General features: G+C 44.6%; 1 protein-coding gene across 4 annotated transcripts in view; it reads right to left on the bottom strand.

Annotated features, from left to right (window-relative positions):
- The window catches only part of ntm (neurotrimin), a 568623-nt gene that overhangs the window by 207304 nt on the left and 337844 nt on the right, over window positions 1-23475 (bottom strand). For all 4 annotated transcript variants that reach the window (XM_034178866.1, XM_034178869.1, XM_034178870.1 and 1 more), the window contains exon 2: window positions 2252-2484. In XM_034178866.1, the coding sequence (XP_034034757.1) occupies window positions 2252-2484 (233 nt within the window). The remainder of the gene's footprint in view (window positions 1-2251; window positions 2485-23475) is intronic.

Genomic DNA, 23475 nt, shown 5'->3' with positions numbered 1-23475 from the left:
CGGGTCTCCTCCAGGACGTTTATTTGTGCCATACCAAGATGCTGATTAGACAACATGATTAGTGCACAGGTGTGCCTTAGACTGCCCACAATAAAAGGCCACTCTGAAAGGTGCAGTTTTGTTTTATTGGGGGGGATACCAGTCAGTATCTGGTGTGACCACCATTTGCCTCATGCAGTGCAACACATCTCCTTCGCATCATCCGTGAAGAGAACACCTCTCCAACGTGCCAAACACCAGCGAATGTGAGCATTTGCCCACTCAAGTCGGTTACGACGACGAACTGGAGTCAGGTCGAGACCCCGATGAGGACGACGAGCATGCAGATGAGCTTCCCTGAGACGGTTTCTGACAGTTTGTGCAGAAATTCTTTGGTTATGCAAACCGATTGTTTCAGCAGCTGTCCGAGTGGCTGGTCTCAGACGATCTTGGAGGTGAACATGCTGGATGTGGAGGTCCTGGGCTGGTGTGGTTACACATGGTCTGCGGTTGTGAGGCTGGTTGGATGTACTGCCAAATTCTCTGAAACGCCTTTGGAGATGGCTTATGGTAGAGAAATGAACATTCAATACATGAGCAACAGCTCTGGTTGACATTCCTGCTGTCAGCATACCAATTGCACGCTCCCTCAAATCTTGCGACATCTGTGGCATTGTGCTGTGTGATAAAACTGCACCTTTCAGAGTGGCCTTTTATTGTGGGCAGTCTAAGGCACACCTGTGCACTAATCATGGTGTCTAATCAGCATCTTGATATGGCACACCTGTGAGGTGGGATGGATTATCTCAGCAAAGGAGAAGTGCTCACTATCACAGATTTAGACTGGTTTGTGAACAATATTTGAGGGAAATGGTGATATTATGTATGTGGAAAAAGTTTTAGATCTTTGAGTTCATCTCATACAAAATGGGAGCAAAACCAAAAGTGTTGTGTTTATATTTTTGTTGAGTGTATATTCACTATATATTATTAATATATCTGTAATTCATACTGGGACATTTGTCATTTTTGGCCATTTTTGTTGTGGACGACAATGAATGCCGGCAATTTGTATACTCAGTTTATGCGCAATTAATCCTCTCACCAGTGGGACAGGGCCCTAAACTTCCATTCATTTTCAAACAGAGCAGGCATTTTGCAGTGATACAAGACAACAGAGCTATGTCGGCAGCTAGGCAGGGCCAAAACAGATAAGTCTATTTAATGAAAATACTGAACAACGTAACACAGCAAATGCCAATCCGAGTGAAAATGCAGTGGGACATCAATTGGCTGTTTCAAAAATAATCCAAGATGAATACACTCAGAAACAGCAGCATTTCTGTACAAACCTGTTTGGCATTTTTTTCTTTTATATTTTGTGAAAGTTAGCAAGAAATAAACCATTCTAAAACTAAAAACACTGTTTTTGTAACCAGACAATATCGCTGAGGTGATTTACAAGACATTTTACTGAGCTATTAGCATGCTAACTTGTGATACAGACAAAACACGGAATAAAACAAATCAAGTGAACACAGTCTTGACCCACAAGAGGAGTGTCACTCCTCCTGTTGTCCACCTGGAGGCAGTGTTGGCACTTTAGTCTGTCTTTGGTCGCATTTTGTCTAAATCACCTCAGCAACAACTCTGTGTGGGGTTGGTGATTTTAATTGGTTTAAGTTGTGTGTTTTTCCACCAATAGTAAAAAGGAAGTCTGTTTTTTCCCCTCAACTTCTGCACCGAGGGAGAGCCAACAAGGAAGTAGAAGTCCCCTTTGCTGTGCGTTTCAACAAAAATGCACACCTAAAATGACCATAACATTCAGGAAAAAACATGGCAATAATTATTAATCATGATTCAAGTTTTACTGCGCCTAGCAACAAAATATAAAAACTGGTATATAGTTTGAAATCCACACTTTCAACATATTCAAATGGAAACTCAGAGTCTGTTGGATTTGATGGAATGACATGACACATGACATGACACATGAGGCAACTCCAGAGGGTTAATTGTACTTGCTGATGTGATTATGACTAAACAATCAAGATAATTCATTTAGATATCTACATTTATGACACCATTCAGCCACATGGGGAAAAAATGGGTCATACTTGTTGTCAGTCCAAAACCCAAATAAACACAGAGTTCCCATCTAGAAGGGCATCAAGCTGCAAAAGCTTTGCAGAAATAAGAAATGATTTGCCGTTCTGCACCAGTACAGTGTACAACTACATTATATGACCTTAAATCGAGAGAGCTTTGTTACCTTGGACGAGGATGTGCACAGAGGTGGTTCTCGGTCGACTGCTTGTCTGCACAGCACACACATACTGCCCTTCATCTGTCGTGTCCACATTTTCAATCTTGATGGTAAACTCGTCTTGATTAAGGGTCACCAGACTCACTCGGGGATCCACTGACCATTTTTCTTCTCCAGCATACAGTATACTTGAACGATTTAGCCATGCTGTGTGTGTGACGACATCCCCCTGTGCACACCTGTAACAGAAAAAAACAAGTGGCGTTATCTGTTGTGATTCATATGTCAATCAGAATGATAGATCTGCAACATTTAAATCTATTTTTGGTCCTTAATCAAACTAAACAATTAAAATGTCACACTTGCCTAACACTTCTCTTCCTTACAAAATGACACGTTGCTATTCATCACAGTGATTACAGTAGTTTTGCTGTCTTACAGGGGGCATACACAGTAATTCCACTGAGTAACAAACATGGAATGAGGCAGGGAAAGTAATTTGTGAAACCAGGTGGCCTACTGCTGAAATTAAAACATCCACACCTGACTTTCCATTGATGATGGCTTTTATACTTATTATAACAGGTCAGAAAGACTGTGGAGGCTGCAACTATTCAGAATGAACAGAGACTTCGACCTGCCTCAGTTGATTTTGTTAAGTCTCCTCATATCTGCACGGTCTTTGTGAAAATAGATAAAAGGGATGCCATACAGATGTGCCATGACAAAAAAGATAAAATATCAAAATGCTAAGCGATGCGACATAGTGACTTGCCAGTCCGGGTGGAGGCAGCCTGGTGACAGTGTAACGTACTTTGACTCATTGCTCAAACAAAATTATCCAAGGTGGCGGAATACACTCCCAGACATTCACATTTCTGTATACGAGGTCTGTTAGAAAAGTATCTGACCTTTTTATTTTTTTTTCAAAAACCTGATGGATTTGAATCACGTGTGCTTGCATGAGCCAACCTTGAACCTTTGTGCGCATGCGTGAGTTTTTTCACGCCTGTCGATTGCGTCATTTGCTTGCAAGCAGCCTTTGTGTGAGGATGGGTGTAGTCTCTCGTCGTTTTTTCTTTTCAAGGAAAATGGCGGAACGACTGGAGCAGCGCGACTGCATCAAATTTTGCCAGAAACTGGGCGACAGCCAGGTGGAAACCATTCGGATTATTCAGACGGCTTTCGGTGATGATGCTATGGGCATCACACAGATTAAGGAGCGGTACAACTGGTTTAAAGATGTCTGCACAATGGTGGAGAGCGAACCACGCTCCGGGCGGCCATCAACATGCTGAAATCACCAGATCATTTCCAAAGTGAATGCTGTGGTGATGTGGGACCATCATGTGACTATCCAAGAAATTGTGGAAGAGGTGGACATTAGCACTTTTTCAGCACATTCCACTGTGACAGAAAATTTTGCCATGAAAAAAGTGGCGGTGAAATTCATTGGCATGAAACTGATGGCAGAGCAAAAGTGCCACCGTGTTGAAGCCTCACAGGACATGTTGTGACATGCCCAGCTCTTCCACCATTCGGAAGATTCAGATGGCTTTCGGTGGCTTTTCAGTCGTGTGACTATCCGAGAAATTGTGGACGAGCTGGGCACGTCACAACATGTCCTGTGAGGCTTCAACACGAAGGCGCTTTTGCTCCGCCATCAGCTTCGTGCCAAAGCCATCGGAATGAATTTCGCTGCAACTTTTTTCATGGCAAAATCTTCTGTCACAGTGGAATGTGCCGAAAAAGTGCTGATGTCCACCTCTTCCACAATTTCTTGGATAGTCACACGACGGTCGCACATCACCACAGTGTTCACTTTGGAAATGATCCGGTCGTTTCAGCATGTTGATGGCCGACCGGAGCACGGCTCGCTCTCCACCGTTGTGTGGCCGTCATTAAACCGGTTGTACCGCTCCTTAATCTGTGTGATGCCCATAGCATCGTCACCGAAAGCCGTCTGAATAATCCCAATGGTTTCCACCTGGCTGTCGCCCAGTTTCTGGCAACATTTGATGCAGTCGTGCTGCTCCAGTCATTCCGCCATTTTCCTTGAAAAGAAAAAATGAGAGACTACACCCATCCTCACATAAAGGCTGCTTACCAGCAAATTACGCAATCGACAGGCCTGAAAAAACTCACGCATGCGCACGCAGGTTCAAGGTTGGCTCTTGCAAGCACACGTGATTCAAATCCATCAGATTTTTGAAAAAATAAAAAGGTCGGATACTTTTCTAACAGACCTCGTAAATCTCATACGAGGTCTGTCCATAAAGTATAGGTCCTTTTTATTTTTTCAAAAACTATATGGATTTCATTCATATGTTTTTACGTCAGACATGCTTGAACCCTCGTGCGCATGCGTGAGTTTTTCCACGCCTGTCGGTGACGTCATTCGCCTGTGAGCACTCCTTGTGGGAGGAGTCGTCCAGCCCCTCGTCGGAATTCCTTTGTCTGAGAAGTTGCTGAGAGACTGGCGCTTTGTTTGATCAAAATTTTTTCTAAACCTGTGAGACACATCGAAGTGGACATGGTTCGAAAATTAAGCTGGTTTTCAGTGAAAATTTTAACGGCTGATGAGAGATTTTGAGGTGACACTGTCACTTAAGGACTTCCCACAGTGCGAGACGTCGCACAGCGCTCTCAGGCGGCGTCATCAGCCTGTTTCAAGCTGAAAACCTCCACATTTCAGGCTCTATTGATCCAGGACGTCGTGAGAGAACAGAGAAGTTTCAGAAGAAGTCGGTTTCAGCATTTTATCCGGATGTTCCACTGTTAAAGGAGATTTTTTTAATGAAAGACGTGCGGACGGGTCCGCGCGTCGGGACGCAGCCGCCGCGACGCTCCGCCACAGGAAAAACACCTCTGCTGGAAGCCTTAAGGACAAGTTGGAACATGTCCAGCTGTTAAACAATTTCTCATATACTCACTCCACTGAAAGCCATCAAAAGCCGCCTGGATTTTACAAATGGTTATCAACACGGAGGTGTTTTTCCTGTGCCGCCGCTCTGCGCCGGCTGCGTCCCGACGCGCGGACCCGTCCGCATGTCTTTCATTAAAAAAATCTCCTTTAACAGTGGAATATCCGGATAAAATGCTGAAACCGACTTCTTCTGAAACTTCTCTGTTCTCTCACGACGTCCTGGATCAATAGAGCCTGAAATGTGGAGGTTTTCAGCTTGAAACAGGCTGATGACGCCGCCTGAGAGCGCAGCGCGACGTCTCACACCGTGGGAAGTCCTTAAAGCGACAGTGTCACCTCAAAATCTCTCATCAGCCGTTAAAATTTTCACTGAAAACCAGCTTAATTTTTCGAACCATGTCCACTTCGATGTGTCTCACAGGTTTAGAAAAAATTTTGATCAAACAAAGCGCCAGTCTCTCAGCAAGGGGCTGGACGACTCCTCCCACAAGGAGTGCTCACAGGCGAATGACGTCACCGACAGGCGTGGAAAAACTCACGCATGCGCACGAGGGTTCATGCATTTCTGACGTAAAAACATATGAATGAAATCCATATAGTTTTTGAAAAAAATAAAAAGGACCTATACTTTATGGACAGCCCTCGTATGTGCAGCATTTTATTGTCCATCTGTCCATACTTACTTTCAGAAAGCTAATATCAATCATCTGGTGTAATAATCATAGTATTAATATTTGTAGCCAAAAATACTTCACACAGTGATGATGCATCCAAAAAGCATTTTCAGTTCTTTAAAACAAAGTACTGTTTGTGTGTTTGTGCCTTTTAAAGGAGGAAAAAGGTGCTGTGTTTGATCAGTAATAGGTGCTTTCAAAGTCAGTCAATCAATATTTCAATATGTTACCCAATACCTATATTGATGAAAAGGTAATCACATCATCTTTTACATACTAACATGTGATATGATAAATAATAATAGCTGGCATTAAGAAGCCAAGACATGGAAAGTCTTCTTTGAGTGTAATGGTATGCTTCAGTGTCTCAAACATGGATGCTTGCAATAGTCAATGTAATATCTTCCATAGTTTGAGCATACAGAAACTTCACAGTTTAGTACCAATGTCTGATGTTTGACTATAGTCCAAGTCTGGGTGTCCATGACAACTGCCACAGAAAATTTCAGGCCTCTAAGTCCATTATTTGCTGAGTTATTCTACCTTGGCTCCAGAAATGACGGCCATAATTTTTCCCTAAAAAACAGCAGACCCCTTGCACACTAAATTGGCCATATCTCAGAAACTACTTGGCCTACAGGCCTCAAACGTCAGATTTGTTGTTCTGAATAGTCTGGGAATATTTGATTAACATTTGAAGAAAATCTGAGACAAAGTGCGTGAGGTCCTCGTTGAATACCAGCCATGTAGAGCAACAGATAACTGAAACAATCCTTCACTTGGTGGTACAAGCATCAGATTTGGCATGAATGTTCTTCATGAATCAGTGTTTGAGAAACCTGCTGACCACTTTAAAATCCAATATGGCGGCCAGGTAGGGGTCAATGAAGAATTACACAGGGGTCAAAATTTGAAAGCTATACCACATTATGTGTCTGATCACAAATATTCCAAAAAGGTATAGTTTGGACTATCTATGACTGAATGGTATTGAGTTATGGCAGTGGTGTCCATACTATTCCAGAAAGGGCCAAGAGGGTGCAGGTTTTCCTTGCAGCCACTGACTCTAGCAGTGATGAACTCATCCCACCTGCTGGAGTCAGTGGCTGCAAAGAAAACCTGCACCCTCTTGGCCCTTTCTGGAATAGTATGGACACCACTGAGTTATGGGGTAAAAACAGCAAGAATGGTGACAAAGGTATGATTTTAACCTTGTTACTATACACCTCTAAGTCATGTGTGTCTTCAGGACCCATACTAAAATCTGATGAAGGTCCCCTCGCTCTCTCCCCCTCACAGTGCACTACTTTGATTTGTTTGCATCATTAGTGAGACAGCTTCATGTTGGAGTGGAACAGAAAGGCTTTTCTGATGAAGAAGACATGAAAGTCCAGCTACAGCTTGCTAATAGTATCATGGAATACTGTAGCTTCAAGCTAATGTTTTCTTCCCTAAACCCAAATCAGAAAAATTTAGGATGTCATAGAAAATGCAAAAAAAAAAAAAAAAAAAAGCAATATAATCCCCTGACTTTTATTTCACTGCAGACATCATCATCTTCTTCCCTTCTTTTTCAGCTGCTCCCGTGGGGGTTGCCACAGATGATCAATCCTTTCCAACTCACTCTGTTGTTGTTGTCTATTCGGCTGCTCCTGTTTATGCTCTGGGTCGCCACAGCGGATACAGCCAGATTCACATTGATATTTGGTACCCTGTCCTCTGTAACTTCCTCTGTCACACCAACCACCTGCACGTCCTTCCTCACCACATCCATACACCTCCTCTTTGACCTCCTTCTTCTCCTCCTGCCTGGTGGCTTCATTTTCAGCATCCTTCTCCCTATATACACTGGGTCCCTCTTCTGCACATGACCAAACCATCTCAGTCTCACCTCTCCGATGTTGTCTCCAAGCCTTTCCACCTGAGCTGAGCTCCCTCTGATATGTTCATTCCTTATCATGTCCATCCTCGTTACTCCCAAAGAGCACCTTTCAGCTCTGCGACCTCCAGCTTACCTCCAAATCACTCCTGCCACCTTTCTCCACCTAATCCAAAGTGCCTGTACTCTCTTCTTCACCTATTTACCACACTCTCTGTTACTTTGAACAGTTGACCCCAAGTATTTAAACTTATCTACTTTCACCACTTCTACTCCTTGTAACCACACTATTCCACTGGGCTCCATCTCATTCACACACATGTATTTAGTCTTGCTCCTACTGACTTTCATTCCCCTGCCCCCCAGAGCATATCTCCACCTCTCCAGTCAAGATGCAACCTGCTCTCTACAGATCACAATGCCAGTTGCAAACATCATGGTCCATGGAGACTCCTGTCTGATCTCATCTGTCAACCTGTACATCAACACTATGAGCAACAAAGGACTCATAGCTGATCTTTGGTGTATAATTCCACCTCCACGTTGAATAAATCTGTCATTCCTGCTGCACATCTCACTGCTGTCACATGATCCTTATACATGTCCTACACTACCCTCATACACTTCTGTGCCACTCCAGACTTCCTCATGTAACACCACAACTCTTCTTTTGGATACCTGTCATAAACTTTCTCTAAATCCACAAACACACAATGTAATTCCTTCTGGCCTTTCTGGCATGAAACCATATTGCTGCTCACAGATCTTCACCTGTTTTCTAAGCCTAGCTTCTACTACTCTTTCCCATAACTTCAGGTTGTGGCTGATCAACTTCATGCCTCTGTAATTAATGTAGTTTTGCACATAAAATGGACTGCATTTATATAGTGCTTTCCCATCTGCATCAAACGCTCAAAGTGCTTTACACAGAGGGTGCTGTCATACAAGGCAGGCACTACACACCGGGAGCAATAGGGGATTAAAGACCTTGCCCAAGGGCCCTTAGTGATTATCCAGTCAGGCTGGGATTTGAACCGAGGTTCTTCTGGTCTCAATCCCAATGCCTTAATCACTAGACCATCACCTCCCCCCACATCACTCTCGTTCTTCAAAAATTAGAACCAGCGCACTTCTTTTCCACTCCTCAGGCACTGTCACTTTCTAAGATTTTATTTAATAGTCTGGTTAGGAACTCCACTGCCATCTCTCCAAAACATTTCCATGCCTCCACTGGAATGTCATCTGGACAAACTGCCTTTCCACTCTTCATATTCTTCATAGCTGCCCTCAGTTCATCCTTACATATCCCTTGCATTTCCTGATGTACTCTCTCCACATCCACATGATCCAGTTTTTTCTTTCTCAGTTTCTTCATTCATCAGCTTCTCAAAACATTCCCTCCACCTTCTCAGCACACTCTCCTCACTTGTCAGCACATTAACATATTTATCCTTTAATACCCTAACTTGCTACACACCTTTTCCAGCTTGGTCCCTTTGTCTGGTCAAGCAGTTCAAGTCCTTATCTCCTTCCTTAGTGTTTAACTTCATATACAGCTGGCTGTTTCCCTTTTCCTTAGCTGTTGCCCATTCTCTTTTCAGCTCATGACAAATCTCCTTGTACTCTACTTTGTTCATCTCTCTGACTATCCCAATTCTTTCTCCGTATACTTTAGGGTTAGTATCTCACTGACGCACGACTGATGGAGAGGAGGCGGACATGCAACATCACGCAAAAAGAAGTGAAAGGGTGATAAGTGGAATCTCTTTGAACTGGTCCTCTCGACACATGCACGTATAGTGACTGACTGTCAATTGAATGCCATCCGGAGTGACTGAAATGCCGCGCAGCATACATGCAAAATCGAGCAGCACTAGGACGTCCTTTGCAGGCGCAAGCATTTTTTTTGCAAATGCTGCACCGCACTCTCATGGATGTTCAATACCACTGGCATGGCTGACACGACATCACATTTTTACACACAGTGCTCACGACGGATGTGGGTTATTACAGTGTTATTATGTGAAAGAGGCTGTAAAAATTTCGTCTGACTTTAGTTATAAAAAGCACTGAAAATAATAATAAAATAAATGAATAATGTAAAAAGAAAAAGAAAAAAGTGTGAACAACCACTCAGGGACTTACAGAATGATGCCCACTGAGCTGCATCTCTCAAGTTCCAATGACATCCTCACAGACAATGAAAATAAAAAATAATGAATTCAAATCACCTCATCCACATTCTCCACATAGGTAAAGCCTACTGTCCCAGCATAAATAATAATTAAAAACACAAGAAATGGGTGGAAAGCCACTCATGGACTTGCAGAAGATTCACAGGAGATACTATACATCAATATTAATGTCCCAACTGATGACTGTCTTCTTCTCTCACAAATGACTGTACAATCCTCCCCTGGCCAAGCATTGTGATGTGCTCGAAGTGCTGCTCTATGCTGCCCTGGACTCCAGGGTTCTCATCAGTGCAGTTGAGCATAGGGGACCCCGGTGCTGTGATTTAACCAACATGGGGGGCTTTTCTGTTTTTTTGTTTTTTTTTTTGTTTTTTTGGAGGACATCACATGTTTTTTTAATGTACCAGTTAGCAACACAAGATGACCCTCAAAATGTTGGCAAAGTGTTTCAAAGGGGTATAAATTTCAAAATTCTCTGGGGCAGATGCCCCTGGGCCCTCCTACAATACTCAGGCATGCAACACTCGTCGTGCGGCTATGCCCTGCTAAGTACCCCCTATGCTGTGCTCCGATAAAAAATAAAATTACGAGGTCTGTGAGAAAACTATCCAACCTTTTTATTTTTTTCAAAAACTACAACCCCTGGCAAAAATTATGGAATCACCGGCCTCAGAGGATGTTCATTCAGTTGTTTAATTTTATAGAAAAAAAGCAGATCACAGACATGACACAAAACTAAAGTCATTTCAAATGGCAACTTTCTGGCTTAAGAAACACTATAAGAAATCAAGAAAAAAAGATTGTGGCAGTCAGTAACATTACTTTTTTAGGACCAAGCAGAGGAAAAAAATATGGAATCACTCAGTTCTGAGGAAAAAAATTATGGAATCACCCTGTAAATTTTCATCCCCCAAATTAACACCTGCATCAAATCAGATCTGCTCATTGACACTGACCCTATGCCATGACATTGACCCTATGTGTCTTTTTGCAAGGAATGTTTTTGCAGTTTTTGCTCTATGGCAAGATGCATTATCATCTTGAAAAATGATTTCATCATCCCCCAAACATCCTTTCAATTGTCCAAAAATATCAACATAAACTTGTGCATTTATTGATGATGTAATGACAGCCATCTCCCCAGTGCCTTACCTGACATGCAGCCCCATATCATCAATGACTGTGGAAATTTACATGTTCTCTTCAGGCAGTCATCTTTATAAATCTCATTGGAATGGCACCAAACAAAAGTTCCAGCATCATCACCTTGCCCAATGCAGATTCGAGATTCATCACTGAATATGACTTTCATCCAGTCATCCACAGTCCACAATTGCATTTCCTTAGCCCATTGTAACCTTGTTTTTTTCTGTTTAGGTGTTAATGATGCCTTTCGTTTAGCTTTTCTGTATGTAAATCCCATTTCCTTTAGGCAGTTTCTTACAGTTCGGTCACAGACGTTGACTCCAGTTTCCTCCCATTCGTTCCTCATTTGTTTTGTTGTACATTTTTCGATTTTTGAGACATATTGCTTTAAGTTTTGTCTTGATGCTTTGATGTCTTCCTTGGTCTACCAGTATGTTTGCCTTTAACAACCTTCCCATGTTGTTTGTATTTGGTCCAGAGTTTAGACACAGCTGACTGTGAACAACCAACATCTTTTGCAACATTGCGTAATGATTTACTAGCATCAGACTCTCTTTTTACTCATTTACTCTCTTTTAAGAGTTTGATAATCCTCTCCTTTGTTTCAATTGACATCTCTCGTGTTGGAGCCATGACTCATGTCAGTCCACTTGGTGCAACAGCTCTCCAAGGTGTGTTCACTCCTTTTTAGATGCAGACTAACGAGCAGATCTGATATGATGCAGGTGTTAGTTTTGGGGATGAAAATTTACAGGGTGATTCCATAATTTTTTCCTCTGCTTGGTCTGAAAAAGTAACCGTTACTGACTGCCACAATCTTTTTTTCTTGATTTCTTATAGTGTTTCTTAAAGCCAGAAAGTTGCCATTTGAAATGACTTTAGTTTTGTGTCATGTCTGTGATCTGCTTTTTTTTTTTTACAAAATTAAACAACTGAATGAACATCCTCCGAGGCCGGTGATTCCATAATTTTTGCCAGGGGTTGTATATGGATTTGAATTATGTGCGCTTGCATCAGACAAGCTTGAACCTTCATGCGCATGCGTGAGTTTTTTCACATGTGTCGGCTGCGTCATTCGCCTGTGGGCAGGCTTTGAGTGAGCACTGATCCACCCCCCCTCGTCGGATTTTTATTGGTTAGGAATGGCGGAGTGACTGCCTCTTTGTTCCATGAAAATTTTTTCGGAAACTCTGCCAGACAGCCAGATGGAAACCATTTGGAAGCTTCAGATGGCTTTCGGTGGCTTTTCAGTCGAGTGAGTATCTGAGAAATTGTTTAACAGCTGGGCATGTTCCAACTTGTCCTGTGAGACTTCCAACACGGAGGTGTTGTTTGTCCCGCGCCATGAGCGGCTGCGTCCCCGACGCGCGAATCCGTCCGCACGTCTTTCATTAAAAATCTCCTTTAACAGAGGAATGTGCCGATAAAGTGCTGATCCCGACCTCTTCTGAAACTTCTCTGCTAGTCACACGACGTCCTGCATCTACAGAGCCTTAAATTTGGAAGTGATCTGCTCGTTCCAGCCTGTCGATGGCCGCTCGGGGTGCGGTGCGCCCTCCGCCGCTGTGGCCCGTTTTTAATCCAGTTTTAATGGTCCTTAATCCGTGTGATACCGATAGAATCTTCACCGAAAGCCATCTGAATCTTCCAAATGGTTTCCATCTGGCTGTCTGGCAGAGTTTCTGAAAACATTTTCATGGAACAAAGCAGCAGTCGCTCCGCCATTCCTAAACAATAAAAATCCGATGAGGGGGGTGGACCAGTGCTCACTCAAACAGGTGAATGACGCAACCGACAGGCGTGAAAAAACTCATGCATGCGCATGAAGGTTCAAGCTTGTCTGATGCAAGCGCATATGATTCAAATCCATATAGCTTTTAAAAAATAAAAAGGTCAGATACTTTTCTAACAGACCTCGTAAAACAAAGGCGGGAGTGTTGGTGCAGTCTCCATTCAATGCACAAGTCCAGCATGCTATCCAGGTGCGCAGGCCAGGTGTGCATCATCCAGGAGCATTAACCTTAAATCCACTTCTGTTCTCAGAAAAATAAATAAATAAATAGACACAATGGTCTGGTTCATGCAGCTTGTGCATCCAGTATAGTGCATGCATGCATGTCGGGTGTGCACCAACCAGGAGCATTAAACTTAATTTTAATTAAAATGAATAAAAAAAATAGACATAATGAATCTAGTTTGTGCAGCTTGCGTGTCCAGCACCCGTGTGCACTCCGAGTGGTTGCAGGCCAGCTCCAGAGGGGGGTGGCTGGAGGCTACTTTACTGGTTTGTAGTATAATTTTGTCTAATAAAAATCTTGTTCAGAGTTTGCTTGAATATTGACAGTTTTTCAACACATTTGGTAACCACAGGCACTTTTTTTAATCAATGCAAATGGAGCTCTTGAGCTTTCATAGTATCTTTAGTTAATCTGCCCACACACTTGAATTCTGACATTGAAGAATGATTGAGACAATGAGTCGAAACAGCACCACTGTGCTTTGTACAAATGACAAGAGAGCGGTTTTGCCAGTCATAAAATGCTGCTTTGATACAGGAGCTGGGTCATTAAACTTTCACTTTCTTTTTTCTTTTTTTTTTTGCAGAGGAGCCCATCTGCTGCATTTTCAAGAGAAAATCTTTACATCACAATGACAGGAAAAAAGGAACTAACCTGCAGCAGAAACGTATAACCATGCAAAGCCAACAACAAACCGCGCTCGACTGCCAAATTCATCATTGTAATAGAGGTTTATTTAACTTTGATTGTCCTAATTTTCACTTTTTCTATTGATGTACAGACAAGCAGAGGATTTAAACACAGTTTTAGTGCAGTGGTATTGAAAAAGAAGCTGAAAGACTCTCACCGCCATTCATGCTGTCAGAGCTTTTCTTACGCCATCAGTCACTTTTGCTTCAGTGGCAACAGGATGGTCAATGGCATGCTTGTGACTTTTTTCAGTTATATGGATGGAAAAATGCACACTCACACAGGTGTGTTCATGCACGTGTCTGCAATCAATACACACAGCTGCAATGGGTTTCAAAATAATTGATCACACTACGTGAGAAGATAAGGTTACGAAATCAGTCTGACAAAGTGGTTTTAATGACAATAATGGATACGGTGCATTAAGTTCTCTGTGATGTAATGTCTGTCACAAGTGATCGCTCATATAAGAAAGCGCAGAACTGGGATGTGCATACCAACATGAAGTGCTGAAGTTGAAAAGTCTTCATGAATCAACATAAAGAGCACTATTTTGACAGTGGACACAAAAATACTTGTGTAAAGAGGGTAAGCCCTTTTAGGATGTATCTGAGCACACTTTTCCAGTTGCTGTGCACAGAAGAGTTGGGAAAATTAAAATGGGTATTTTGTAGTCTGAACATGGTACCAACCAGTCAGCGCTTCCCTTTAAACTGGACTACACCAGACAACTGAAAAGGTTTCTGGATCAACAACAGATGAGTCTGAGTGAGATATTCAGAATCCTGCCCATGAGATCACTGTGCACTCAGTGATCTGTCTGAGTGCACAGTGGCCACCAAAGCTCCCTGAGGTGAAGCCTGCAACAATGTGAGGTTTATTCTTTTAATTTTATTGTAAATTTATCATGCCCCTGCTCTGTGGAATGATCTCCCTGCATCAATAAAACAGTCAGATTCTGTGGAGACTTTCAAGTCCAGACTTAAGACGCATTTATTTTCCCTTTCATATGGCTAGCATACTGGTACAGTATTGGTTTACGCTTTTTACTCTTTTAATTCATTTATTAGTAATTGGAGCGGGCTGCAGCCTCAACTTTACCTAAATTCTGGGTATTTTAGTGAGGTTTAGGGCTAGTGGCCAGCGATCACCTTAGTATTTCTTCTGTTTTTCTTGTTGTTTAATGCTGGCAAATTATACAGTATTTTTTGTCTTTCTGATGCCTGATTCTGTTTTTTCTCTCTGTTTAAGGTGCAGCTCCATCCAGAGATGGGAGTTGTATTTGTGTTGGTGAACCTCCTGTCCTGTGCGCCAATAGCATTTCTTGTATATTCGTCCGTGAATTGTTCTGTGAATTGTTCTGTAATTTATGTTTGTAGCATGGCCCAAGCAGAGTGTCTCCCCTTTGAGTCTGGTATGCTTGAGGTTTCTTCCTCAAAGGGAGTTTATCCTTACCACTGTTGCTCTGGGGGTTAGTAAGGTTAGACCTTACCTGTGTGAAGTGCTTTGAGGAAACTCTGTTGTGATTTGGCGCTATATAAATGAAAATTATTTGAATTGAAATTGAAAAATATTTACTTTTAATTAATTTAATTTTTTTATTTGTGTTTGTAAATTCATTTTACACATATAACTGTCTTGTCTCTGACTGAGATAAAGATATAAAGAAAGAGAGAGAGAAAGAAAGGATGAAGAGGGGAAGGAGAAACAGTCTGTAAAATATAAGTTTTTTCCTCCCGTCTCTTTTTTTTCTTTGTCTACAGTGGCAAGAATGTGCCATCATATCAATATTACACCATCACAGGAGACTGGTTATGATATATTCAGGCAGAGTATATGTGTGTGTGTGTGAAGCTGCTTTATGTAAAGTGCATCTGATTGTTGTGCTGTTTGTAGATAACTCGGCAGTGCTGGACTTTTGACCTGGGATTGCGTGGTCCAAGGTGAAAACGATTTCTGGTAATGAAACATATCAGCACACCAGCTCTGTGCCTGACCACACCTCATTTTTAGATCAACATGATTGAGCGCGCAAGTGCTATTGTTCGTTAGAAGATGCATGTGCAGCATATAAAAATGATATCTGTGTCACATGAACATTAGCAATGACACTTGCAATGAGGGTAGCGTTGTGTGGGCCGCCAGAAGAGGAGGTACTGCTGGCCCACCTCCAGAGGGTGCCCTGCCTGTAGTGCAGGCTTCAGGCACGAGAGGGCGCTGCTGCCAGGGACACAGCCGGGGGTGACAGCTGTCACTCATTATCTCTTGACAGCTGTCACCCATCTACTCTACATCATCTCACTCCATAAAGACCGGACGTCATCTCCACCTCGTTGCCGAGATATCATCTACCTACGGAGGTAATATTCTCAGCCATTGTTTTTCTAAAGAATTCGTAATTCTCTGAGTTGTTGCAGGAGTTCCTGAGGAGCCTACTGACAACGGGACGCTAAGTGTGGGGAGACATGACGAGTGACGCATGTCCAACTAAGTAGCCCTCAGTCTCTTCCTGTGTTAGAGGTGGAATATCCACCATAAGTGTTACTGGGTGTTCACACACCCACATCTGATTGTTTCTGTTCCTCGCCAGCAGTACCAGATCCGACACGCGGAGACGGTGGCCACCTGGGGACTCGGAACTTGGCGGCTCCAGTATTTTCCAGGTTCGGTGGCGGAGGAAATCGTGTGGTTCCGGTTCTTCTCAGGACAGACGTCTTCTATCCTCGAGCCTGCCCACACGACACCTTTGTTAATTGATTTTTGCACCTATTCTGTAATCTGCTGTGTTGAGTTGTGCTATTCACAACAGTAAAGTGTTCATATTTGACTTCCTCCATTGTCCGTTCATTTACGCCCCCTGTTGTGGGTCCGTGTCACTACACATTCCCAACAGGATATCTTGGCCATCGTCATGGATCCTGAGGGGCGTCACCCGGCCGTTGAACGGCCAATGGAAGAGCAGGGTGCACAGGCGTCTGCAGGAGGCGTGATTGGTGAGTTGCAGCAAATCCTCACCGCCTTTACGGCTCGGTTGGATCAGATGACCGAGCAAAACGTCATCCTTAACCGCAGGATGGAGGCTCTCACCGCACAGGTGGAAGCGCGCGCTCAGGGTGCTGCTGCAGCTTCTCCTCCTGCCGACCCTGTGCGGAATATCGACATTCCACTGGTAGTTCAACGACCCCTCCCACCATCCCCTGAAGCATACATAAGCCCCCCAGAGCCGTACGGGGGTTATGTGGAGACGTGCGCGGACTTTCTTATGCAGTGTTCGCTCGTCTTTGCACAACGTCCCATGATGTACACGTCTGATGCTAGTAAAGTAGCTTATGTGATTAACCTGCTTCGAGGAGAGGCACGCGCTTGGGCTACGGCGCTTTGGGAGCAAAATTCACGGCTCCTTCTCATGTATGCTGGGTTTGTGAGGGAGTTCAAAACAGTGTTTGATCACCCTAATAGAGGAGAGACCGCTTCAACAGTGCTGCTGTCAATGAGACAGGGGCATCGGAGCGCAGCCGCTTATGCAGTCGACTTCCGCATCATGGCTGCGAGATCCGGCTGGAATAACGCTGCACTCCGCGCCGCCTTCATAAACGGACTGTCATCGGTCCTGAAGGAGCACCTGGTGGCTAAGGATGAACCGCGGGATTTAGATGGGCTTATCGATCTCGTTATACGGCTAGACAATCGGTTGGAGGAACGCCGTCGGGAACGGGACGAAGGGCGTGGCCGGGCACGCGCCGTCCCTCTCCCTTCCGGTTCTGAAAGGGTTCCGCCTTCCCCACGCTCCACGGCCTCCACACTCCGTGTGGCTACAGCTCCCCCTGCTGACGAGGCTATGGACATGAGCAGGGCCACATTTAGACCACCTAATAGACAAAGGAGGCTGGCCCGCGGGGCATGCTTTGTCTGCGGCTCAATTGAGCATCAATTGAGAGACTGCCCCGAGCGGTTAAACACCAACGCCTGCCCCTAGACACTGGGCTTAGGGTGGGCCAAGACATTCACGTGGGACACACACATATTTCCACACGACTCCCAGTTACAATCCTTAGCTGGGATTTAACCCTTCAGGCCCCAACACTGGTGGACACGGGGTCAGAAGGGAATCTGCTAGACAGCAGATGGGCCAGGGAGGTAGGGCTCCCTCTGGTGGCGCTCCCTTCGCCATTGCAGGTGCGGGCACTAGATGGCAACCTTCTCCCTTTGATCACACACAAGACACTACCAGTGTTGACGTTTTCAGCAAGGATCGGGCACTCACCCTTCCCCCGCACCGTCCGTACGATTGCGCCATTGATTTGATTCCAGGCGTGGAGTTCCCGTCCAGCAGGCTGTACAACCTCTCACGACCTGAGCGCGAATCAATGGAGACCTACATCCGGGACTCCTTAGCTGCCGGGCTGATCCGGAATTCCACCTCCCCGATGGGAGCAAGTTTCTTTTTTGTGGGCAAGAAAGATGGCGGACTTCGTCCATGCATTGATTACAGGGGGCTGAACGAGATCACGGTTCGCAACCGATACCCGTTGCCCTTATTAGATTCGGTGTTCACCCCCCTGCATGTAGCCAAGATCTTTACCAAATTGGACCTTAGAAATGCATACCACCTGCTTCGGGTCCAGAAGGGAGACAAGTGGAAGACGGCATTTAACACCCCGTTAGGTCACTTTGAGTACCTGGTCATGCCGTTCGGCCTCACTAACGCCCCCGTGACGTTCCAAGCTTTGGTTAATGACGTCTTGCGGGACTTCCTGCACCGATTCGTCTTCGTATATCTGGACGATATTCTTATCTTTTCTCCGGACCCTGAGACTCATGTCCGACATGTACGTCAGGTCCTGCAGCGGTTGTTGGAGAACCGGCTGTTTGTGAAGGGCAAGAAGTGCGAGTTCCACCGCACTTCTTTGTCCTTCCTGGGGTTTATCATCTCCTCCAACTCCATCGCCCCTGATCCGGCCAAGGTTGCGGCGGTGAGAGATTGGCCCCAACCAACAAGCCGTAGGAAGCTGCAACAGTTCCTCGGCTTCGCAAATTTCTACAGGAGGTTCATTAAGGGCTATAGTCAGGTAGTTAGCCCCCTGACAGCCCTGACCTCTCCGAAAGTCCCCTTCACCTGGTCGGTTCGGTGCGGTGCTGCGTTCAAGGAGTTGAAATGGTGGTTTTCGACTGCACCCGTTCTGGTGCAGCCCGATCCTAGCCGCCAGTTTGTGGTTGAAGTGGATGCCTCTGACTCAGGGATAGGAGCCGTGCTATCCCAGAGTGGAGAGACCGATAAGGTTCTTCATCCGTGTGCCTATTTTTCCCACAGGTTGACCCCGGCAGAGAACTCCTTGCGGTGAAAGAGGCTCTTGAGGAGTGGAGACACCTGTTGGAGGGAGCGTCTGTGCCTTTCACAGTTTTCACTGACCATCGGAACCTGGAGTATATCAGGACCGCCAAGCGGCTGAACCCCAGGCAAGCCTGCTGGTCACTGTTCTTCGGGCATTTTGACTTCCGAATCACCTACTGCCCCGGGACCAAGAACCAGAGATCGGATGCATTGTCCCGGGTGCATGAAGATGAAGTCAAGACTGAGCTGTCTGATCCACCGGAGCCCATCATTCCGGAGTCCACTATTGTGGCCACCCTTACCTGGAACGTGGAGAAGACCGTCCGGGAGGCCCTGGCACGGAGCCCGGACCCCGGAACAGGGCTGAAGAACAGACTCTACATCCCACCAGAGGCAAGAGCTGCTGTCTTGGATTTCTGTCACGGTTCTAAGCTCTCCTGTCATCCGGGGGTGCGAAGGAGGTAATATTCTCAGCCGTTGTTGTTCTAAAGAATTCGTAATTCTCTGAGTTGTTGCAGGAGTTCCTGAGGAGCCTACTGACAACAGGATGCTAAGTGTGGGGAGACGTGACGAGTGACGCACGTCCAACTAAGTAGCCCTCAGTCTCTTCCTGTGTTAGAGGTGGAGGTGGAATATCCACCATAAGTGTTACTGGGTGTTCACACACCCACATCTGATTGTTTCTGTTCCTCGCCAGCAGTACCAGATCCGACACGCGGAGACGGTGGCCACCTGGGGACTCGGAACTTGGCGGCTCCAGTATTTTCCAGGTTCGGTGGCGGAAGAAATCGTGTGGTTCCGGTTCTTCTCAGGACAGACGTCTTCTATCCACGAGCCTGCCCACACGACACCTTTGTTAATTCATTTTTGCACCTATTCTGTAATCTGCTGTGTTGAGTTGTGCTATTCACAACAGTAAAGTGTTCATATTTGACTTCCTCCATTGTCCGTTCATTTACGCCCCCTGTTGTGGGTCCGTGTCACTACACTTTCCCAACAGGTAGAGCTGCTTTGCTCCAAGTGTATGATAGGACTTATAAGTGCTTTACAATACAAATTTGAAGCTTGAATTATTGAATCTTAAAGATTTAATTATGACATAAATTACGTTAATAAATGAACACAATGTCTTAATTGACTCAATTTGTAGGCCACAATGGTATGGTAAATCCCTCTAGTAAAGATAGATCCTGTTGGTATGATAGATACCACTGGTATGGGTAGATGCCACTGACATGGATAGAGCTTACTGGTACAGATAGATGCCACTGCAGTGCCCCTGCACACTTCCAGTGAACCAAGTTTAACCCCTTAATGCCCATCGTCGCATATATGCTACAATCTCTGACTCAAATATGCAACTTACCAAATTGACCTGTATGCCCGTTGTCGCAAATTTGCAACATACCATCATTATTATTATAACATTATAACATAACGTCATCACCAGAATACCCAATAGTACTATCTAGTTTTTGTGCAAAAGTGAAATTAATAATATCAACATTATTTACCATCTACTTAAAGGCAAAAATACACACAAAACATTTTTTTATATACAGCTATATAAATTCGGGCGCTAAGGAGTTAAGTTCATTTTTTTTTTAAATCTCATCATCAGGCTGATCCTTATCAAATCAACAGGAACTGCAACAGATTTATCAAAGTGGTTTTAGCAGAAAAGCTGCACTCCAGAGCCTATTTTTTTTCACAGGCTGTGTTCACATGCATGCACAGGCTCTCCATTGACTGAGGGTTATGTTGACCGCTGGTGTTGCAGACCGAATGGTCCCCTCTGAAAATGGGTCCGCCCTGCTTCCACTGCCCATGCGTCATTTCGGAGGTCGCCCGATCGTCTGAGACAGAGTGTCTTCACCCAAAGTGATCAAATGGATTAATGGGATTATTAAACATCAGATGACAAGGTAAAACCTCTTAAATCATTCAAAACCCAGATTGAATCAGAGATGAGGCCATTTTAAGCAGAAATGAAGCAATTCTCTGTGATGCTTTGAAATGACCGATGCGCAGTGAACGCATCAGCTTGCAGCTGGTGGAGCCACAGTGCTCTGATCACGTTCTCTGTCTTTTCAGATATCTGTTGCTGAGATAGATGATGACTGGAGTGCAGTTTAAAGCAGAAATGAGGTTATAATCCATGAACTGCGGCTAATGATGCATGCACAGTGAAGGCAGGGCGGACCAATTATTAGGGGGGATCATTCATGACACCGGTACTTGCAGCCAGGAAAGCTCTGAACCTCATAACAATGCAAATAAATAAATAAATAATAAATACCTGGGAAAACAGAGAGGGAACGCCATAAAATTTGAAAATCTTCATGATGGTGCTGACATGTAACAACTGCGCAGCGCCATTGTTCCATTGCTTAGGGCCCCTTCACACATAGTACGAATGTGGTTGAATTGTGCATGAAGCAGGAATCATATGCAATACGTGTAAAATCGGAGCTGCCTTTAACGCCTTGTACCCCTGTTGCTACAACTATTTGTGCACACCAGCGGCTGAAAGACAGAGTGTGCCCTGTGTGAGCCCATTCAATCCCTCTTGCGGCAGGTGTCGACCAAATTCCAGGTGACACACATCAACATTCGACCCCGCTCGCTTGGTACTTAGAAAATGTGTGGCCATTTGTGCTGTTAGCACGAAAACAGTCAGCAGACAATCACTTTCGAGCTGGATGTGAAATTTGTTTAAGTGCCGCCACAACTGTGGAGTTGTTGAGTACACATGTGGGGTGTAGGAGTGTCGGCTCTCCCCACAACACGTGTGCGTGTGTTTTGTGCCCCCCCCCCAACAAACACGTGCATGCCTGTGGTTTGGAGGAGCTGTTGACAACTCTGGTCCTGGACGTCACAGCTACAGAACACATACTGTGCTTTGTCGGACATGCGTGTGTGTGTGTGTGCTGTCTTCATGTGGAAATACATAAAAACATATATGGCTTTTGTGGCGGGCTAGAGAGCGCACACATTGACAGGCTGTCCCAGCTGACACGGACCGTCAGATCATGTGGACACGCAGTAGGTGATCTGAATGTCCCGTCTGTCTGACAGGACACACGTGTTCTGTGAGTGGGATGCCGAATGGCCTATATGACAAGCCAACAATGCGACAAATATGCCACTTTCAGTCATGTATCAGCAGAAATATGCTGTAACAGACATCGTTTAGTCAGTTATCATGGCACTTTTTTCTCTTTTTTAAAAAATACATTTATGTCAGAGGCGATTGCTCTAAGACTGCAAGGGAAGCTCAGCTTCCCCTAAAATGTCAAAAAAATAAGTGATCAAATATATACTGTTGTGTGTACGTCATTGACTAAATATGCGCTACAACGTGCTCAACTTTTGTTCAGAATCAGCTTCTTATCAGTGGTAACGACGCGGCTTTCCTCTCACTCATTCCGCAGCTTCACAGTGCTTTAAACAGTGTGGACGCTGAGCGTACACAGAGTTCAATAGCAAAGCAAAGACTGCAGCGAAACGAGACGAGTCACTGGATAAATGCTGGGCTTTGTCCCGCCCATCGGACGCTCAGCGTCTCTGGGGGTCTATGGGGCAGTGGGCTGGCCTCGGCCGGCCCGGACGCTCAGCTTCTGCATGATGATTGGATGATCTGTCTGAGGCTGAATCCCTTTTTGATTGACAGCTAAATGAGCGAATCAGCAATCTTTTGGTGTAAACATCCGTGGGAGCATTTTTTAATTTTCATTCTGTTCTGAGTTGAACCGAGACTTTCCTAATCCTCTTAGCGGCATTTTCTTTGTTAAAAATGACTAGCGACAAATTGAGCTTCTATTTCTGGTGGGTTTTTTTTTTTTTTTTTTGTAGCTGCTTGTGTTTGGAGACTGACTTCTATCACTCTTTCTGACTTCTATCGCAGTTTCTGTCCCTACTGAGCAGTGGGTACTGCTGAGCTCCTCCACCGTCACAAAGCACTCAAAGGCGGACACACTTCACACTAGCCTCGTGCCATTCCCAGCTAGCGAGCTAGCTAGGTAGCAAGCTGCACATAATGGCAGACAATTTGAATGTTGTGGACCGGATTTTGGCGAAGCCATTTGATAGTCTTCCTTACGAAGAAAAACTTAGAGTTAAACAGCAGGGCAGATCACCTCCTCAGATTAATTTGGTACCAAAAGGTGGGGAAAAGTAACAGGTCTTTTCAGCTGTCCTGGTATGACAGTGAGCTGGCTGACTAGAAAACCAAAAAAACACACCAAAAGAAAAACTTTACATGGATTAAGTACATGGATGATGACACATTAGACTGTGCCAAAGGCCTTTTGATGAAACTGGAGGATTTTGAGTTTGTGTTCATGTTGTACACATATGAACAAATCTTC

This window comes from Thalassophryne amazonica, chromosome 9 (assembly GCF_902500255.1).
Source record: "Thalassophryne amazonica chromosome 9, fThaAma1.1, whole genome shotgun sequence".
NCBI classification, from domain to species: Eukaryota; Metazoa; Chordata; class Actinopteri; order Batrachoidiformes; family Batrachoididae; genus Thalassophryne; species Thalassophryne amazonica.
This window is presented reverse-complemented; position numbering and strand designations above follow the sequence as displayed.